Source organism: Pan paniscus, chromosome 15 (assembly GCF_029289425.2).
Source record: "Pan paniscus chromosome 15, NHGRI_mPanPan1-v2.0_pri, whole genome shotgun sequence".
Classification (NCBI taxonomy): domain Eukaryota; kingdom Metazoa; phylum Chordata; class Mammalia; order Primates; family Hominidae; genus Pan; species Pan paniscus.
The window spans coordinates 58,324,305-58,345,454 of record NC_073264.2 but is presented as its reverse complement, the minus strand read 5'-3'; the positions used below and the strand labels follow the sequence as shown (position 1 = coordinate 58,345,454).

Here is a 21,150-nt window from a genome sequence, read left to right as displayed (position 1 = left end):
TAGTAATAGACATATAATATGTTATTTTTGTTCATACTTGAAGATCTTCAGGAACAGGTAAAATATGGATATATTGCTGTACTTAGCTTAACCATTATCTCCCAAACATGTAATGAATTCCCCCTAAAAATGTATCTATTTTATTCTCAACTCTGATTATCATGAAGAATTAGCAATAATGATCATCTATCATTCTTAATAATAATCTGGTAGTTGCCCAGCATTATGATTTAACTTACTGTAATACTTTTTAAAGTCACCCACCAAAACTTCTCTTTAACTTTATGTCATTTCAGAATTGGACTGTTTACTTAAATGGGTAAAATGTCTAGCTCAAAATAGGCTCATAATAATTATTGACTGCATCCCCCTACCCTATCTTCATCCTATTTTTCCACTCCAGAACACACATGCATATATACATATATATATGAATATGAATGTGTGTGTGTGTGTGTGTGTGTGTGTATATATATATATGTCTAATTAGGATATATATTCAACTCCAAGGCTTGGTGAAGAGGCCAAAACAAAACCATAAGAGAAGTATGTACCTGAGTGGTGGTGAATATGAGTGTGTGTGTGTGTGTGTGTGTGTATATATATATATGTGGAGTTGAACATATATCCTAAATAGATTCAATTTTTTCACACAGATTAATATGGCCTTATATGTGATCTGATCTACTGTGACTTTGATACATCATTTTTGTATAACACTCTAAATTTTTGTTTCCTTCTTCATTTGTCTTTGGCATCTCTTTTGCCAGCCACTCTCCTCTCTCTTCAAACAATTGCACACAATCTTAAAATATTTCTTTTTCATGCTATGCATTTCACTTAGATATTTGAGATTTGAAAAAATTCTACTGTGTGGTATTTTAGTTTTTTAATTTGTAAAGATTGAATGGCTACTCTGCTAGGCACATTGCTGGGTCTTATCATTTGTCATTAATATATCATCATATAATATATTATTTGATCATCTTTTTCTTTTGAATAATAATGATGGAACTTTATTTTTAAAAATACCAACCATGGGAATGGGGAGGGAGACAAATAATCAAGTGTATTTAAAATACCAGCAAATAAAAGTAAGAACAGTAAGTCAGTTTTGGGACTGGCTGGGTTGTTAGTGTCTTATGCAGAGCAGTTGATTCTTTAAAAAGAGAATTGATTTTCAATGTGAATTTCCTAAATGAGAACCAGCTACCTACCTACATTAAGTTTTATCACCTGGCATGCTTCCTATCAGAATTCTCTCCTCTGATTTTGTCTTTTTTCTTTTTACAATAACCTTTTAACTTTATAATGGTTTTGGATTTACAGAAAAGTTGCAAAGATAGTACAGATGGTTCTCGTATCTCCTGCACCCAGTTTCCCATTTGGTTAGCATCTTACATTGCCATAGGATGTTTGTCACAACTAACAAACCTCATCGTTGGTTTTTGTCTTTCAGATTTTCAGAAGTTAAATCCAAAATTGCAAGTAAGTGATGTATTTATTTTACCTTTTTTTTAATAAGTAAAAAAACTACTTGTGTAAAAATAAAACAGCAAAAGGAGAAAAAGCAGGAACAATGGCATCTTCCTACCCTAGTAGGCTACTGCATAGAAGATCCCTGAGTTTGATTTCTCTTCCCTCAAAACAACCATTACCAGTTTTTTGGATATTCTTGCAGAATAATCTATGGATATACAAGCATAAGACATAAATTCTATATATGTGTGTGTGTACATATGTATGTGTATGTATAGATATTTATATGTACTTCTATCCTCATTTATTTTTAAATAATTGCTACCATACTATATAAATAGCTTTATACCTTGCATTTTTAATTTAATAGTGCATTTTGGAAATCCTGTGCTTTCCATACATCTATCTCCGAATAAGATTCTCTCTTTTTTTTTTTTAAGATTATATAAGCATTTCAGTATCTATTTAACTCCTTACATGATTAGTTTGGTTCTTGCCAGTCTTGGATTTTAGTTTAGGTTAGATCATTCTAGGTTTTTGAAAAGACCACTAAATTTGCAGGTTCCGTGGTAGCTGGGGTCACTATTTAGAGTAGGCCACTGCATAGAAGATTCAAAGATTCATCTATATTCCCAAAAAGTCTTAGAATAAGGATGACACAGCTAGTTAGACTTCCTGGGAATATTTTTGATCACAATAGATTAGTCTGAAGTTCAGGTGTTCGTTAAGAACCATACTAGCCTCAAGAATATAGTGAATAGGGCCGGACATGGTGGTTCGCACCTGTAATCCCAGCACTTTGGGAGGCCGAGGCGGGTGGATCACCTGAGGTCAGGAGTTCGAGACCAGCTTGGCCAACATAGTGAAACCCCGTCTCTATTAAAAATACAAAAATTAGCTGGGTGTGGTAATGGGTGTCTATAATCCTAGCTACTCAGGAGGCTGAGGCAGGAGAATCGCTTGAACCCAGCAGGTGGAGGTTGCAGTGAGCCGAGATCGCGCCACTGCACTTTGACTGGGTGACACAGAGAAACTGTCTCGAAAAAAAAAAAAAGAAAGAAAATGAAAAAAATATAAATACTGCATATTATCAGGATGAGATTTGGTGTTCAGTCATCAGTCCACTATTGTTCTAGGTAGAGGCATCAGAACTCTAGTAAAGAGTTCTGTAGTCCTCTTCACCCTTTCCATGTGTAGGATTTTTCATGTGCGTTGCTATCAGAAATAGCATCTGGAGGATTTTTTCCAGTCAGCTACTGGTTTAAGTAACAGTGGCATATGACAGTCAGACCCTGGAAAGCTCAGTAATTTTGCCAGTTTGGAAGTTTTTTGTCTTGAAAATATAGATTTATATGCCACAGTATATTACAGGGGCTAGGTTCACGGCCTATAATCTCATTTGTTTTTGTAATTCCTTCAAAAGAAAGCTATATTCATAGTCATTATATTTGTAAATAATGTAGATACTCTTAAATAACGTGGATGCTTTGTATGCCTCAGTGTAGCTGAATGACTTTATTTTTAGGTAAATACCATGATTTAGAATGCCAGCTGATTCAGGAGTTTACCAGTGCTCAAAGAAGAGGTGAAATCTCCAGAATGAGAGAAGTAGCAGCAGTTTTACTTCATTTTAAGGTAAATAGTAGGAATTAAAAATGAATAGTGTTCAAGGCTATGGAAATTGTGTAAGTTCTATATATTATAGTCTCTGATTTCCCGCATTCATTATGTAACTATCACAGTGATAATTTTCACTGTTTTGAGTAATTTGTACATTTGATACTCTGTAAATGGTATTGAATGTTATATATTTAATATTTAAGGTTTTATATTCAATATTAATATTGAATTAAAATTAATTGATCAATTAAATATTGATGAATTTTTATACTTTGATAAAGAAAATCATATTGTCTGCCTTTTTGCTTTCACATATTATAATATAGGTGAAAAGAAAGAAAACGCGACCGTAAATATCTGTAGGATATAGGAACCAGAGAGTAGATGGAACATGACTAGTAAGAGACTTAAATCCAGGGGACCTCAGGAGGTAATACAAAAGAATTTTGTATTACGGAATTGTTTTCCTAGAATTTGAACTGGGGAGAGAATCCCTGTGTAGGAGTGTATTTCTGCAAAGAAAGTGCTTAAAGAAATGGTTCTTCCTTCAATCTGTTTCTTTGATTTGTATCAGATTAGGGAAGGGGAAGCTATTTGTTGGACTTTTCATTTTGGTAAAATCTGAATGAGTATTGAGAATGGCTCTTGAGACAGTAGTGCACTTTATATTGCTTTCCTTACTGGTTTTTATGTATGATTTATTAATAGGCAAAAATCTCATTATGGTGAGCTTAATGACAAATCAGTTTGTTTTAAACACATTTTATTAAAATACATTTAGTTTAAAAAGTAAATTTCCAAACTACCAGCTGAATACAACTGTCCAGATTCTTGCAAGGAAAACCAAATGCTAGAGAAGGCCAGGCGCAATGGCTCACTCCTGTAATCCTAGTATTTTGGGAGGCCGAGGCGGGTGGATCAGTTTAGCTCAGGAGTTCGAGATCAGCTTAGGCAACATGGTGAGACCCTGTCTCTACAGAAAATACAAAAATTAGCCGGAGGGGAGGCATGTGCCTGTAGTCCCAGCTACTCGGGAGGCTACAGCAGGAGGATCGCATGAGCCTGGGAGGCAGAGGTTGTAGTTAGCCAAGATGACACCATTGCATTCCAGCCTGGGTGACAGGAGTGAAATCCTGTCTCAAAAAAAAAAAAAAGAAATATATATACACACATATATATATACACACACACACACACACGTATATATACACACACTTTTTAATATATAAATATTTTTATATGTATATAAAACACATACATATATATATGTAAAACCTTTTCCCAAGACCTTGACTCTCTGTGTATGTGTGTGTTTGTGTGTATGCGTGTGGGTGGGTGTGAGTGGGTGTGTTTTGGAGTTGAAGGAGATGGCTAGATGATCATAGGACAAAAATTACTCTAAAGAACTCAGTTACATACTTCATCTTTCTTGTTTTAGTCTAAAGTTCAACAAGGATATGTACCAACTGATAAATTTTATCATAGAAAGTGACTAGGGAGACGATACCTTTATCAAGTTACTGGTTTTCTGCAGTTAATTTTATTTAAGTCCAACAGGTGTTGCTATTGGCCATTTACTGGTAAATAGTCATAGCTTTATGACATATAACACTTCTTTTTTTGAAATAATTATTATAATTGAATCAGAATAATAACAATGTGTTTCTTCCTTGTAGGGTTATTCCCATTGTGTTGATGTTTATATAAAGCAGTGCCAGGAGGTAACATAACAGTACACTTTGTTGGATATTATTTTATGCTAATTGGTGTTTTAAAATCATGTAGAAATTATATGTTCACTGTGTAAAATGTCTCTGCTGTTTAGGGTGCTTATTTGAGAAATGATATATTTGAAGATGCTGGAATACTCTGTCAAAGAGTGAACAAACAAGTTGGAGATATCTTCAGTAATCCAGAAACAGTCCTGGCTAAACTTATTCAAAATGTATTTGAAATCAAACTACAGGTAATTTTAAATAGTAACAAATTAAATAGTTTTTAAGGCAATATGTAATTTTTTCCCTATATTTTAAAAGTATTTTTAAAATTTAGTTTACTTATGTAATGACCTTAGAAATAGTAATCTAGTTAAGGAGAAAGGAATCCTCATGCTTTTTAAAAAATGTTTCGTATTCACCAAGAAGAAAGTGCTAATCAATAAGTATCATCAGAGAACATGCTTGAAATTTGTGTAGTATTCGTAGTAGTAGTATAATATATTGTGGTAAGATAGCCTTGAAGATTTTTCTTTTTTTTGGTCCCTGCCTTCACCAGTAGATGTCATTTGTGAAACTGAACAAGAATTACAAGAGCAGTCTGTAGAATTTTTAATAATATGGTACTAACCTGAAAAGGGAAAACACAGAAATTTAATTTACCCCCATATCACTGTACTTTCAGATAACATTTCCTAAGCTGTTTACAACTGGATTAAACAACATTCAATAAGTGTTTGTTTTTTTTTTTTTTAACACAATTCAGGAATTTTGATAGTATTGTCATTCTCTAGAAGTGGGTATGTAATGTACAGCATTTCACACATTTACTGTCTAAGAAACCCTGTTTTGGAGTAATGCCTATAGACATCTGAAGGAACACTAGTGTTACCTGGAACTCAGTTTGGGAGATGCTGCCTTAAGGAATTGACTCTATTGTTTGTACTCTCAGTTTTGTTTTTTTGATGCACCTCACAGAGCAGAATAGGCCAATTTAACAGAAAAGGTATTATTCCTAAGACTGATAAAGATCCTCTACAGGTAAATATGAGAAGTGGTAAAATGTAAAAACCTGTTTAAAATATTTTATGATTGGTTTGTTTTCTGTACATTGCCTTTTTGATTGGATTGTAAGTCAGAAAGGTTCAAAACTGTGGAGTGAATTTTAAAAGAAAAATATGTTGAGAAGTTGTAGAATTTAATATTTACCTAATTAACAGAATGTTAACCTTTTTCTTTTAGAGTTTTGTGAAAGAGCAGTTAGAAGAATGTAGGAAGTCTGATGCAGAGCAATATCTCAAAAATCTCTATGATCTGTATACAAGGTAAATTTTTAATGATTAAGAAAATAATAGATAACAGATTTTTTAAATTTTTTTGATAAAAAACAAGGAAGTATTCAGGTATTTTTGAATAAGTTTGTCACCAGTTTACGTTTTAGCATTAAATGCTTAGCTGTATAGACTAGTTATATTGTACAAGACTGTATTGTGCAACATTCTTAATACATTAACGTCAGGAATTGGATGTTATGCTTTATTTTTTCTCTAAGCATTAGTGTAATTACATTTATCTGCAGTCAAAACTTTAGAAACTGCAAAAGGAAGTGATGTAATCTTAACAAATGACAATTTCAGCTCTAAATCTTCTGTAGGAATTTGTCTTGTGCTTTTGTAAATGTCAGTGTTACTCTTAGAGATTGTCTCAGAAGCTTCATATGGAGTCTTGTGGGGTTTTTTTTTTCCTTGACTTTTCCCAACCCTATTACTCTTCTTCAGTGTCTTCATTTTGGGAGAAGGTTTTTCCAAAGTTACCATAATGAGGAAGTCCATCTCAACAACAACACTGTTATGACCCTATCTTCAGCAATGGGAAATAGAAAATTAGAGGGAAAGTCCACAAGGACAAAACAAAAGAGGGTGAACAGACAGTAGATCTCTCAGTACTCTGTTTTGGGTCCCATGTGATGAATGGCATTAGACATACTTGAGGCCAATCTGCCACTGTCGCCATTTCTGGACTAGTTCATTGCCTCACAAGTTCTTTTCCTAGGAATTTATAACAGTTCTCAAAACCGTAAAGTTGTTCGTAATATTTCACTGTATTTATATGTAGCCCTGTAGAGTTGATCTCTGCATCATTAGTACTCTCCCAGAGTTTAAGAAATGGTGGCTTAACATAAGTCATGAAAGTCACGTTGTAAAAATTTGTATTCCTTAATATTGTTACTATACCTAAAACGTATATTAATCTTTTTCTCCCCCTTTTTCATGAAAAGAACCACCAATCTTTCCAGCAAGCTGATGGAATTTAATTTAGGTACTGATAAACAGACTTTCTTGTCTAAGCTTATCAAATCCATTTTCATTTCCTATTTGGAGAACTATATTGAGGTGGAGACTGGATATTTGAAAAGCAGAAGTGCTATGATCCTACAGCGCTATTATGATTCGAAAAACCATCAAAAGAGATCCATTGGCACAGGAGGGTGAGTATTTTTGTTAAATACTTCTGTTAAAACTGAAGACATTAATAACTTCATTATATTTGGGCAAATTATCAAATGTTGACTATCATTAGAATTTTCTGTGAAGAGTTCTTTTAATCCAGATTGTTATATTATTGATCAAATCTTGTTCTTAAACCACATGTTGAAATGACCTAACATAACATGATTGAAATGTAAGCCGGGCGTGGTAACTCACTCCTGTAATCGCAGCACTTTGGGAGGCCGAGATGGGCTGATCACCTGAGGTCTGGAGTTCGAGACCAGCCTGGCCAACGTGGTGAAACCCCATCTCTACTAAAAACACAAAAATTAGCTGGGCGTGGTGGCAGACACCTGTAATCCCAGCCATTCAGGAGGCTGAAGCAGGAGAATCACTTGAACCTGGGAGGCGGAGGTTACAGTGAGCCAAGATTACGCCACTGCACTCCAGCCTGGGCGACACAGCAAGACTCCGTGTCAAAAAAAAAAAAAAAAAAGTAAAGCAGATATTTGTCAATTAAAAAATAATGTTTTAAAACTATCGAGCAGAACACTAGTAATATAAAAAGTTCCATCGTTTCTTTCATTTTTTTTTTTCTAGATAGAATAAGTTCCAGGTTATTGACCAGGAAACGCATCTTTTTTTTGTTACTGTTGCAGGTGTGAAAAAAATAGAAAATAGTTTGTAGTTTAAGTACCTTGAATTGATGAGTTTTGTTCAGAGACTTTTAGCATAAAAAACTATTAAATTAATACCTTAATGCCTACAATTATTTACAGACTAGAAGAAAATATCTTGCTCCAAGAATAGTTGGCATCTTAGCTACCAGGCTTTAACTGCCTGGAACCCAGATTCTAAAAAGAGACAGAATGACATTGGTGGACTCAAAGTCCAGAATCCCCACACGTATATATCGAAACCAGTTTTCTTATTTCCCATTTTGTTGTGTATTAAATAATGATTAGAGAGAGTTAAAATTAGTAGTAAGAGGTAATACCTGAAAGGTAGTAGCAAGGAAGGGAAGAGGAAAACTAATGAATAATAGGAATTTGTGTGTGTGTGTGTGTGTGTGTGTGTGTGTGTGTGTGTGTGTGTGTGTGTTTACGGTAGTCTCAAGTTACATATCCTAAGAGCAAAAAAAGTTTAACCTTCCAAAGATACCCCATATAAGTGTTTCAGGTGACCCTCAGTAATTAAGAATAGCTAAATTATGTTTAATATATCTTCTTTAATATCATGAATAAATGTGCATAATCTTAAAATGACTATATTTTAAAATTGTTAAACTTTTAAAGGTTTCTTTTTAAACAGGACTATTTCGTTATTTAGAATGCCAACCTATTTGGAATAGCTCACTTTCTAAGGAAACCCAGCAAGTTTTACTATTGAGTCAGAATTGTAAGGCTGAATTGTAAAGCGACTTCAGAAATTAGAAGTCCAAATCTACTCATTTATCAGATGAAAATCTTCCGTTTAGAGATCAGGGCTAACTTTATTTCACAAAACTAGTTATTGGAATTAGAAATTAGGTCTCTTGGCTATTGGTCCATTTTTGTTGTTGTTGTTGATATATACTAAGTTTGGAAGTACTCAAAGTTGAAATCTGAGTAAAATGTTTTCTTTTTTTCACTTGTCTTTATGATGTACTAGTATTCAAGATTTGAAGGAAAGAATTAGACAGCGTACCAACTTACCACTTGGGCCAAGTATCGATACTCATGGGGAGACTTTTCTATCCCAAGAAGTGGTGGTTAATCTTTTACAAGAAACCAAACAAGCCTTTGAAAGATGTCATAGGGTAAGAGTGATTGTAAATTTATTTTACATATACAGTTGTTCCTTGATATCTGTGGGGAATTGATTCCAGAACCTCCGAGGATACCAAAATCGTGGATGCTCAAGTCTGTTATATAAAGTGTGTAGTATTTGCATATATTCTATGCACATCCTCCTTTATACTTTAATTCATCTCTAGATTACTTATAATTATTTATATATATTATTACATTACCTAGTGCAACGTAAATCTCTAAATAGTTGTAACTTTAGTGTTTAGGGGATGATGACAGTACATATTCAGTACAGATGCAACCATTCTCTTTTTTTTTCTTGAATATTTTTTAATCTGTGGCTGGTTGAATCTGCTGATGCAGAACCCACAGATACAGAACTTACAGATAGAGAGAATTGACTATGTAGTTGTATTTTAAGTCTTACCTTGTTTTACTAAGATATAAATTTACTCTGATTAGGAACAACTATTTTTTGTAATAAAAGATAGGATTTTTATTTTGGAGAACAGAATAATTTTAAAATTAGGAATAAATGTGAATATAACTTTAAATTAAAGTTTAGCAGATCAAATTTTTGTTATGTAGGATTAAATGAAGATGTGAAAGGGACAGTTAGACTTTTCTCATGAAGAAATGGTGCATCAGGGAAAGAACAATGTTTTAAGAGCATCAACATCAAAGGGAAAGAGTGAAGATTTGGCTCCATTAAAACTTAGATTTTCCTCTCTAATAAACACAGTTTAGCAAAATAAACAGATAAGTCAGAGTGATAAAGTATTTGTAAATGATACTACTAGCAAAAGATTGTATGAAGCAAATAATAGTAGCTAATAATTTTATAGTACATAATATGTTCCAGACACTCCTTTTTTTTTTTTTTAAATTATGCTTTAAGTTCTGGGATACGTGTGCAGAGCATGCAGGTTTGTTACATAGGCATACACGTGCCATGGTGGTTTGCTGCACCCATCAACCCCTCATCTACATTAGGTATTTCTCCTAATGCTATTCCTCCCTTAGTCCCCCACCCCCCCAACAGGCCCCAGTGTGTGATGTTCCCCTCCCTGTGTCCATGTGTTCTCATTGTTCAACTCCCACTTAATGAGTGAGAACATGCGTTGTTTGATTTTCTCTTCCTGTGCTAGTTTGCTGAGAATAGTGGTTTCTAGCTTCATCTGTGTCCCTGCAAAGGACATGAACTCATCCTTTTTGATGGCTGCATAGTATTCCATGGCATATATGTGCCACATTTTCTTTATCCAGTCTATCATTGATGGGCATTTGGGTTGGTTCCAAGTCTTTGCTGTCGTGAATAGTGCTGCAGTAAACATACGTGTGCATGTGTCTTAATAGTAGAATGATTTGTAATCCTTTGGGTATATACCCCAGTAATGAGATTGCTGGGTCAAATGGTAATTCTGGTTCTAGATCCTTGAGGAATCATCACACTGTCTTCCACAATGGTTGTACTAGTTTACACTCCCACCAGCAGTGTAGAAGCATTCCTATTTCTCCAGATCCTCTCCAGCATTTGTTGTTTCCTGACTGTTTAATGATTGCCATTCTAACTGGCGTGAGATGGTATCTCATTGTGGTTTTGATTTGCATTTCTCTCATGACCAGTGATGATGAGCTTTTTTTCATGTTTGTTAACTGCATAAATGTCTTCTTTTGAGAAGTGCCACTCTTCTAAGCATTTTAAGTGTGTGTGTGTGTGTGTATGTATATATATCTTGTTTGTATGTAGTTTACATACGTGTGTGTGTGTGTATATATATATATGTATGTAAACTTATTTCATCATATAACCACCCTGTGAGGTTGTTAGTTTGCAAATAAAGAACTGAGATACTTGGATTTTAGGTAGTGGATTGAGAGTTGAGGCAGTCTTAATTATTTATGTTGATGTATATAATCTGTATTTATATTGAGACAGTAAATTATACATGTGAATATAAATCAATAGAAAACAAGTCAAAGAATACGCATACGCAGTTTACAAAAAGAAAATGTAAATCACTAGTACAATACTCAGTCTCACTAATAGGGAAATGCAACTTATTCATTAGGTTGGGATAAATTAAGAAGTCTGATGACCAAGTGTTGTTAAGGAAGTGGAGCAATAAGCAGTTGTCACCCACCGCCAATGGGAGTGAAATTGGTACCGTTATTTTGAGGATTAATTTGGCAGTTTCTTAGAGAAACTCATAGGTTCATGTGATATGTATAACATCATAACAGCATTTTTTTCATGGTGAAAAATTAAAAGCAAACTCTCAGTGTCCATGAAAAAGAGAATTGTTAAACTGGTGTTTTTCATACAGTAGAAAACTATACAACAATTTAAATGAGTGAAGTAGAGTTACATGTGTCAACATGAATAAATCTCAAAAATACTTAGTATTGATATGACTGAATCATATGGTTTTTTTTTAGGAAGCTGCCAAACTAATAGTGTGTAGTGATATTTGATTATAGTTTTAGTTTTCATTTTCCTAATGCAATGATGATTCATGTTGAGCATCTTTTCATGTGCTTATTTGCCGTCAATATATACTCTCTGGTGAAGTGTTTGTTCAGATCTTTTGTGCATTTTAAAATCAATCGTGTGTTTTCTTATTTTTGGAGCACTCTATATTGTTACAATTTATCAGATATGATTTGCACATTTTTTTTCTGCCTGTGGCTTATCTTTTTATTCTCATCAGTATTTCTAAGGACAGATGTTCTTAATTTTGATGACATCCAATTTAATAATACTTTTCTGTTCTCGATGGTGATTTTGGTGTCATATATTTTGGTGTCATATATAAGAAGTCTTTGCCTAACCAAAGGTTACAAAGTTTTCCTCCTATGTTTTCTTCTTTTATAGTTTGAGGCTTTATGTTAAGATGTATAATCAATTTTGAGTTAAGTTATACAGTATTGTGGATCAAAGTTCATAATTTTATAATTAGGCATCCAGTTGTTTCAGTTTCATTTATTGAAAAGACTATCCTTTCCGCACTGAATTACTCTAGAACCTTTGTCAAAAATCAATGGACCATTTATATGTGGGTCTGTTTCTGGACTCTTGTGTTCCATTGGTCTGTCTTTATGCCTGTACTGTACTGTCTTGATTGCTGTAACTTTATAATAAGTCTTGAATCGGGTAGTGTAAGTCCTAAGTCCTCTAACATTTTTATATAAATCATTTTGTATTATGTCTTATAATAGCTTGTCTGTTTCTGAAAAAGTCTGAGATTTTGATTGGAATTACATTGACTCTGTAGTTCTATTTGGGGAGAATTCACATATTTTGATGCCATTATAAGCATATGTAAATGGTCTTTTTAAGATTTATATTTAATTTCTAGTTTAACTTAGTCTATAGAAATACAGTTGATTTCTATATATTGCTCTTATATCCTGTGTGAACGGAAAATAAATCTCTGGACCCCCAAATCACTAAGCCAAAGGGAAAACTCAAGTTGGGAAATGCATCAGGCAAACCTGCCTCCCATTTTATTCCTAAGTAAGATAGGAATTCCTTGTGGGCCTCAAGATCTTTCCCCTAAAACAGTTTTATTGAATTTCACCTTGGCAATGTAAATTTATAACTTATCTTCACAGTTGCAGGACAAAGGAGAGAACTCAAGTCATCCCTCAGCTCACCTGAGAGAAATGCATATCTGATTGCTTCCTCTGTCCTATTGTTTATGTAAAAATGTAGATTCACTGAGCCAGATTAAGGCACAAGTGATTATTCCTCTACCCACTTCTGATATGCAAATTGTATATTCAGTGAAAGGGTGGTCAAAGACAAAAGAATACGACTGTTTGTCTCTTATCTGCCTGTAACCTGGAAGCACCTTCTCACCCCTTCAAGTTGTCCCGCCTTTCCGGACAGAACCACTGTACATAACACCTATTGATTGATGTCTCATGTCTCCCTAAAATGTGTAAAACCAAGCTGTGCCCCTACCAACTTAGGTGGGCATGTGTTGGCGGGACCTCCTGAGACTGTGTCATGGAAATGTCCTTAACCTTAGCAAAATAAACTTTCCAAATTGATTGAGACTTGTCTCAGATACTTTTGGGTTCAGACCTGCAACCTAACTAAACTCACTTATTAGTTCTATTTGCCTTTTTTTTTTTTTTTGTAGATTCCACTGGCTTTTCTGTGTAGATTATCATATTATCAGCCCGTAAATACAGTTTTACTTATTTTTTCCAATATAGATGTCTTTTATTTGTTATTTTGCCTTATTGTACTGGCCAGACTTCTAGTACAGTGCTGAATAGAAGTGATGAGAGTGAACACTTTGCATTATTTCTGATCTTAAGAATAAATCATTTAATCGTTCACCATTAAGTATGATACTAATTGGGTTTTTCATAGATGTTCTTTTTCAGATTGAGAAAATTATTTTATCCTACTTAGCTGAGTGGTTCTATGAGGATTAGATGTTAGATGTTATGCAAAACTTTTTTATTCTGTTAATATGGTAAATTATAGTGATTGATTTTCAAATGTTGGCCTTGCATTTCTTCTTTGATAAACTCCAGTTGGTCATCAATTGACCTTTGACCTTTTGTCATATTTATATATTGTTGGATTAAGTTAGCTAAACTTTTGTAAAGAATTTTAACATCTGTGTTCATGAGGGATATTGGCCTTTTTTTTTTTGCCTTTTTTTTTTGGAGACGGAGTCTCACTCTGACGCCCAGGCTGGAGTGCAGTGGCACGATCTCGGCTCACTGCAACCTCCCCCTCTTCAGTCCAAGCGATTCTCCTGCCTCAGCCTCCCAACTAGCTGGGACTACAGGCGCCCACCACCATGCCCGGCTGAGTTTTGTATTTTTAGTAGAGACAGGGTTTCACCATGTTGGCCAGGGTGGTCTTGAACCTCTGACCTCAGGTGATCTGCCCGCCTCGGCTTCCCAAAGTGCTGAGATTACAGGTGTGAGCCACCACGCCCAGCTTTTTTTCCTTTTTATGTCTTTGTCTGGTTTTAGTATCAGGGTAATGTTGGCCTCATAGGATGTGTTGGGAAATATTTCCACCACCCCTCTCAATTTTCTGGAAGAGTTTGAGTAGAATTGGTATTCTTTCTTTCTTTCTTTGGTAAAAGTCACAAGTGAAGTCATTTGGGCCTGAATTTTTGTGTGTGTGAGGATTTTAAACTACAAATTCAACTTCTTTAGTAGATACAGAACAATTCAGGTTATCCACTTCTTTTTAAGTCCACTTTGGTAGTTTGTATGTTTTAAGCATTTTTGTAGTTCACATAAGTTGTTGAATTTATTGGAATAAAATTATATTCATGATATTTTCTTATCCTTTTAATATCTGTAGAATGCGTACAGTGATGTCACCACTTTCCTAATGATAGTAATTTGTGTTATTTTTTTTTCTGATCAATCTGGCTAGAGATTTATTCATTTTACTGATTTATTTCCCCCCGAAGAACCAGCTTTTGGTTTCATTAATTTTTCCCTGTTGTTTTTCTGTTTTGTATTCATCAATTTCTACTCTTTATTACTTCTGTTATTCTGCTTACTTGAGTTTTATCCCCACCCCTCACCCCAAACCCCCTGTTTTTTTAGTTTTCTAAGGTGGAAGCTGAGGTCATTGATTTGAGAACTTTCTTTCCTAATCTAATGCGGGTGTTTTGTCTTACAAATTTCCCTGTAAATACTACTTTAGCTGCATCCCCAGAATTTTTGTATGTTGTGTTTTATTTTTATTCAGTTCAAATCCTTTTAATGTTGCTTTTGATTTGTTCTGGCCCAAACGTGATTTAGAAATATGTTATTTAGTTTCCAAATATTTAGGAATTTGTTAGATGTCTTTCTGTTACTGATTTTAAATTTGATTCCGTTGTGGTCAGAGAATGTACTTTGTATGATGTGAACCCATTTTAAATTTATTAAGACTTGTGGTTTTTTTAGCCCAGAATATGGTCCATCTTTTTTGTATGCACTTGAAAAAAATATATATCCTGATGTTGTTGGATGGAGTATTGTATAATGTCAGTTAGGCTTAGTTGATTATGTTGTTCAAGTCTTCTATATCCTTACCAATTTTCCATCTGCCTCTTCTGTCTATTATTCATGGATGTTTGGATGTAAATAGGAGGAATGTAAGAATAGCTTGTGAAGAAGGTAAGAGCATTTTTTGAGCATCAGTGATTAGAGGAGGAGGGTGAATATTGGAGTAGAGAGACTGATGAGGGAGGGGTAAAGGTTGGGTAGTATTAATAAGACCAGGAAGGAAGCTGAGTAATACCAAATCAGTATTTATAATCAGTGGGAATTCAAAGGGGGTTATAGAATTCCTATCAACTTCTAATTTGATACATCAGATAATAAGTATTAACCCCAAGAGGACACATGAATTAAGACTACAAATAGGTTTGACAGAAGCAGAAATCAATGTATAAATAATATAGAAAGCAATTATAAGAAGTCAAGAGTAATTTGCTGACTGTTAAAAAAGGATTTTATTTTCCCAGCATAACTAATAATTTTACTAAATAGCTAGTTTAACAGCAACAGCAGCACCAAAATGAATATTGTAAGCTCACTATGTGCAAATACTGTGCTAAAAACACTTTATGCTTATTTTCGTATTTATTCTTACCTCAAGGCTAGAATGTAAGTACTGTTAATACTATTCCCATCTTACAAATGAAGAAATTGAGGCATGGGTGGGGTTAAATAACATCTCAAAGGTTCACTTAATCAGGAAATGGTAAAACCATTATTTGAACCAGTTATATTTTATGGTGCATCCATTATTAATTTCTCCATCTTTACTCCCCAGTAAAACAAAGAATTCTTTTTGTTCTGAGTTTTACTAGACTGTTCTTTGCTCAATCAGTGGCTCTCAAACCTCTTTGGCCCACAGTAAGAAATGCATTTTACATGTTAGCCCTGTGTATGTATGTATGTGTGTGTGTGTGTGTGTATACATATATATATATGTGTGTGTGTGTGTATATATATACATATATGGGGGGTATATATATATATATATATATATGGGTATACATTTTATGAAAGTATACTTGGATTTCACTAATGGATTGCAATCCAAGTTTGAAAAACATTGCTCTAAGTCAGGAGAGTTGTAGATAAATATGGAGCATTGTAATTGTGTGTGTGTGTATTTGTGCATGCACGCGCAGTATGGGGGGAGCTGTGAGTTATTTTCATACCTGAAACACTGACTACATCCTATAAAAAATTGATTGCTTAAAAAAAATTGGCATTTTCAAAAGGTAGACTTGAGGAGTGATATTGTTTGGTTTTTGTTTTTAAGCTCTCTGATCCTTCTGACTTACCAAGGAATGCCTTCAGAATTTTTACCATTCTTGTGGAATTTTTATGTATTGAGCATATTGATTATGCTTTGGAAACAGGACTTGCTGGTAAGTATATTTGTGTTACACTTGTGTTAAATTCTTTTGATTCTGCTTGGTTAAACTATATGCATAATGTTGTTTTGCTTATAATCATCTCTGTGTCTCAAATTCAGTTCAGTGCAATGAAGTTTGAGCTTTTATAATGCAAGGATTTGCCAGGTGCTGAAAGCTATACAGAATGGTTCTCTCATATTGTTTACATATGGCATAATAGAATAATAAGCTACCTAAGTCACTGCAATGTATGACACAATGTCTTACAATGCTGTAAGTTAGAAAATGTCGAGGAGCAAAATGAAGGCGAAAACAATTCTGATTGGGGAATTGAGTAATGTAAAATTTAGAAAGAGAAGTATTAAAAACTAAGTCTGGAAAAAAATAGATTCAAATTAAAATTCTTACTTTGCTTTTGGTCTTTTGGTCTTAGTAGTTAGTATTGGTAGCATAATAATGACCTGAGTCCTGTCTCATTAATTCAGTTGTCTACTTCACCTGTTCAATGGTCATCTCAAACTTAACATATCCAAAATGAAACTCTTTATCTTCCCTCTAAACCTGTTCCTTTCCCATTCTTCCCTTGTCATTAAAAGGCATTACCAATATGCGTGATTATTGTATGTCAGTTTTTTAAAAGGCATTACCATTTCCCACTTGCTCAATCCTCAACAAAACCCAGGAGTTCCTCAATTCCTCCTTTTCAGAAATCAATCCTGATAGCCAATCCATCAGCAAATCCTGTCAGTATACTTCCAGGCATAAGTCAAATTCATGTACTCTTCTCCATCTTCACCGATGCCACCCTAATTTAAACACCATTATCTCTGTCTACTTGTAACTGGTCTCCCTGTGTACATTCTTGCCTCTCCACATTACTGACTTCGTGTAACAGCCAGTTTAATTATTTCCTTATTTAAAACTCTGTGGTGGTTTCCTATTACTCTTAAGGGGAAAACAACAGCAAACTGTAGAGAAGCATGACTTTTTATCTGGCCTGGTATGTATTGATCATCTCTCATTGCATTTCTTCTCACTGCCCAGTCACTCTGACCCTTATTGTTTTTCCTTGCTTAGTCTCTTTGCACTTGGTGTTTCCCTATCCCCAAAATCCTTTTGCCTCAGCTTTTCTCATGGCTGGCTTTTCAATCATCTGATCTCAACTAAGATGTTGTCTTCTCAGAGAGGCATTGCTGATCATCACCCTAGCTAAAGTAGCCCTCTTCTCCCAGCCCAGTTATCCTTATTATCTTCTCATTGCATTAAATTTTTTTATAGCACTTATCACAATGAAATTTTTATCTGTTAATGTCTGCCACCACTCATCAGAATTCATTCATTTAACACATGCTTATTAAATGCCTACTCCTGTACTTGTGGAGTTTATATTCTTATGGAGAAGATAGACAAATGATTAGAAAGTGCAATGAAGAAAAGTAAAACTGAGTAAGGGATTAAAAAATTTAAAAAAGTGTGTATATATAATAATTTTGATATGCCCCTATTTTTATTTTTATTTTTGAGACAGAATCTCGCTCTGTCACCCAGGCTAGAGTGCAGTGGCACAGTCATGGCTCATGGCAACTTTGAACTCCTGGGCTCAAGCAATACTCCTACCTCAGCCTCCTGAGTAGCTATAACTACAGGTGCATGCCACTGCACCTAGCTAATTTTTTCTTTTTTTGTAGAGTTGGGGTCTTGCTTTGTTGCCTAGGCTGTTTTTGAACTCTTGGCTCCAAGCGATCCTCCCTCCTCAGCCTCCCAAGAATTTTTTGTTTTGATTTAAGCTATTTTCCTAAAGGTTTCTTTTCCCAGTAACTTATGCCGCTGCTGGACTGTTTGTGTGTGCCAGTTTTTCTGTAATTATTGAATATTCTTTAAAAATTTTAATTTCGTGGTTAAAAACTTACACTGTAGCTGAGTTCTGATGCCTATAAAGAAAAAAAGTACATCAATATTGCCTTAATTTTTATGTCTTTCATTAATAACAATGATTCATATTTTCTACATATGTATTGATTTTGTTTTTTTCTCTTGTAAAGTTCATTTGTTATTCAAGCCTTCAATTTTCTTACCAGTTGGTAATCTTGTCTTTTACTTGCGGGGGCAGGGGGGCAGAGGGAAACACCTTTGTTTTCCATTATTAAGAAAAAAAAAATCATTGTTCTATAAAGAACTCTATGTGTCAAGCCTGTATTTTCTCATTAGCTATGCATATTTTCTTTAGTCTCTTAAGTCTTTTACTTTTAGCTAGAAACATAAACATCTAGGACCTTAGAGTTCATCTGTTATTCTTTACAAAAAGGAGGAAATGGAAATCCAGAGAGGTCAGCTGACATTTTGAGGTCAGAATATGGAGTGGCTTGATTCCCTTTTTATTTTATTCTGAATAAATTCCAGAATAAAATCAGGAATGTAATCTGTAGATAGGACATTTTGAGTATTTTTGAGGAAATAGTGTAGAGCACAGTAAGTGAAATGTGTCAGTTTAGAGATATTACTATGGCAGCAGTATCTAGGATAAAAGGTAAAGAGACTTGAATGAGGAAGACCAATGAGAAAATTATTCGAACTGTTATCAGAGATAAAGAGGCCTGGTTATAAGAAATATGTGGAGGTGTATTCATGGCTCACGTGAATCATGAAGGCTGAGTAGATGGTGAACACTGGGCATAAAAATAACTTTGGATGAGTTTTACTAGTATAAGTTTAAGCTTGATTTTCCTCTTCTGTCCACAGAAGTCATTATTGATGTATTAAAATAGTGGTGTCATTTATTTTATGTTACAGATTTAAAAACCACATTCTTTTTTTCTGTTGCCAAGATGAATTTCTTCAAGGATGATTCTAACATATGTATGCTTTCTGGTTTTAGGAATTCCCTCTTCAGATTCTAGGAATGCAAATCTTTATTTTTTGGACGTTGTGCAACAGGCCAATACTATTTTTCATCTTTTTGACAAACAGTTTAATGATCACCTTATGCCACTAATAAGGTTAGTCAAATTATCTGATTTTCATTGATATTTCAGTGACTATTATAGCATTCTACATGATCTATATATTCTTTCATTAAATTTAAAAAGTACATTTTCACAAAAAATGTCAAACTGGACAAGTGAAATGAAATAAAAATATAAAAGTTCTTAGGAAATAAAACATTAGATACGGTTTCTTCTTGCATTTCTGTTTTCTCTTTCCACTATATTATTAATTTTGGTGTATTTCAAAAGATTTAATCTGTCACAAACCTAAAACTGAAATCTCATGTGAAAGAGGACCTCCAGCTTAGTGAAACTCAGCAAATTTGACATCTTTTAAAAGATCCGATAGACAAAGTCCATGTACCCACTTGTTATAATGTAAAGATACATACAAAAAATTTTGTGAGATTAATGGGACAGATTTTAATGAGGCATTAGAGTAAGGTTTGGTTTATATCTTCATATCAATTTATGTGAACTTATAAAGCATTTGAGAATTAAATAAGATGGTGTATATGTGAACGTGCTTTACAGAATTATCTGTTTAACACTATTATGTAAGAGGAAAAATACTCATATAAAATTTTTTGACATTTTGTTGTAAACATTGATATGCCAAGACTAGTCCAGAAACAGTCTCAAAGATAACAGTCACTTGTAATCCCTGAATCATACTTTGAAAGGAAATTTACTTTTTAAGAGCTGTTATGCCACAAAGCAGAGAATTCACACAATTATTAGGGTTGCCTATTTCTTAATATTTTGAATGTTTTGACATTCTGATAGCATTCAGAAGGCAAATATGGTTGTCTGGTTTTTAAAAGTACAACTGGATTGGCTGTTACCCTCCAAATTTTATAGTATGATTTACTGTATTCTTAAAACTCTGGTGATGATAGTCTATAACTTTTCTTGGTATTACACTAGATATTTGTTTATAAAGAAAACCAAATAATTCCAAAATTTTAAAGTCACATTTATATTCTTGAGAGATGTCTCCTCAGAGATCAAAATAACAAATTTAAGTGGTCCTCTTCCTTCCCTTTTAATCGGTTGTTTTTAGTCTATTATAATGAATTGGGCATAGTGAATGCTAAATAATTACTTTGCTTCTTATATGCTTCTTGGATTTGTTAACAATATTAATGTGTATATATGGATATATTTATAAATGTATATAATGTAATACACATAGGTGTATGAAAAACTTTTAGAAAATATTAGACTATTAATATGATTCTTTTTCCCTTTTAAATATACAATAGCTCTTCTCCTAAGTTATCTGAATGCCTTCAGAAGAAAAAAGAAATAATTGAACAAATGGAGATGAAATTGGATACTGGCATTGATAGGCAAGTTGTTGGTTTTGTATCTTGCATTTTTTTAAATTATAAAAACACCATATTATAGCAGCATGAAAATACTTTGTAGAGAAGGAAAATATTTATCTTAATTCCACCATATTGCTACATTTGATTTTATTTTTACATATTGCCTTCATCCTTATTAGAGTGTTGTTTTTATTGGATCCTGAAGTTTTTTACTTTGGACTATCTTGGCATTTAACATGCCTTCCTCACTAAGCTTAATCATTTCTAGCTTTTGATTTAAAGTGAGAAATATGTGACTTTTTCAGTTGAACACTTAGAGGCCATTGTAGGATTATT

General features: G+C 33.8%; 1 protein-coding gene across 2 annotated transcripts in view; it reads left to right on the top strand.

The window, feature by feature from the left end:
* The window catches only part of EXOC5 (exocyst complex component 5), a 64,212-nt gene that overhangs the window by 29,995 nt on the left and 13,067 nt on the right, over positions 1-21,150 (top strand). For both annotated transcript variants that reach the window (XM_003831669.5, XM_008957027.4), the window contains exons 6-15: positions 1,460-1,488; positions 3,005-3,114; positions 4,776-4,820; positions 4,925-5,065; positions 6,057-6,139; positions 7,093-7,302; positions 8,954-9,101; positions 16,403-16,511; positions 19,375-19,495; positions 20,749-20,835. In XM_003831669.5, coding sequence (XP_003831717.1) covers positions 1,460-1,488; positions 3,005-3,114; positions 4,776-4,820; positions 4,925-5,065; positions 6,057-6,139; positions 7,093-7,302; positions 8,954-9,101; positions 16,403-16,511; positions 19,375-19,495; positions 20,749-20,835 — 1,083 coding nt within the window. The remainder of the gene's footprint in view (positions 1-1,459; positions 1,489-3,004; positions 3,115-4,775; positions 4,821-4,924; positions 5,066-6,056; positions 6,140-7,092; positions 7,303-8,953; positions 9,102-16,402; positions 16,512-19,374; positions 19,496-20,748; positions 20,836-21,150) is intronic.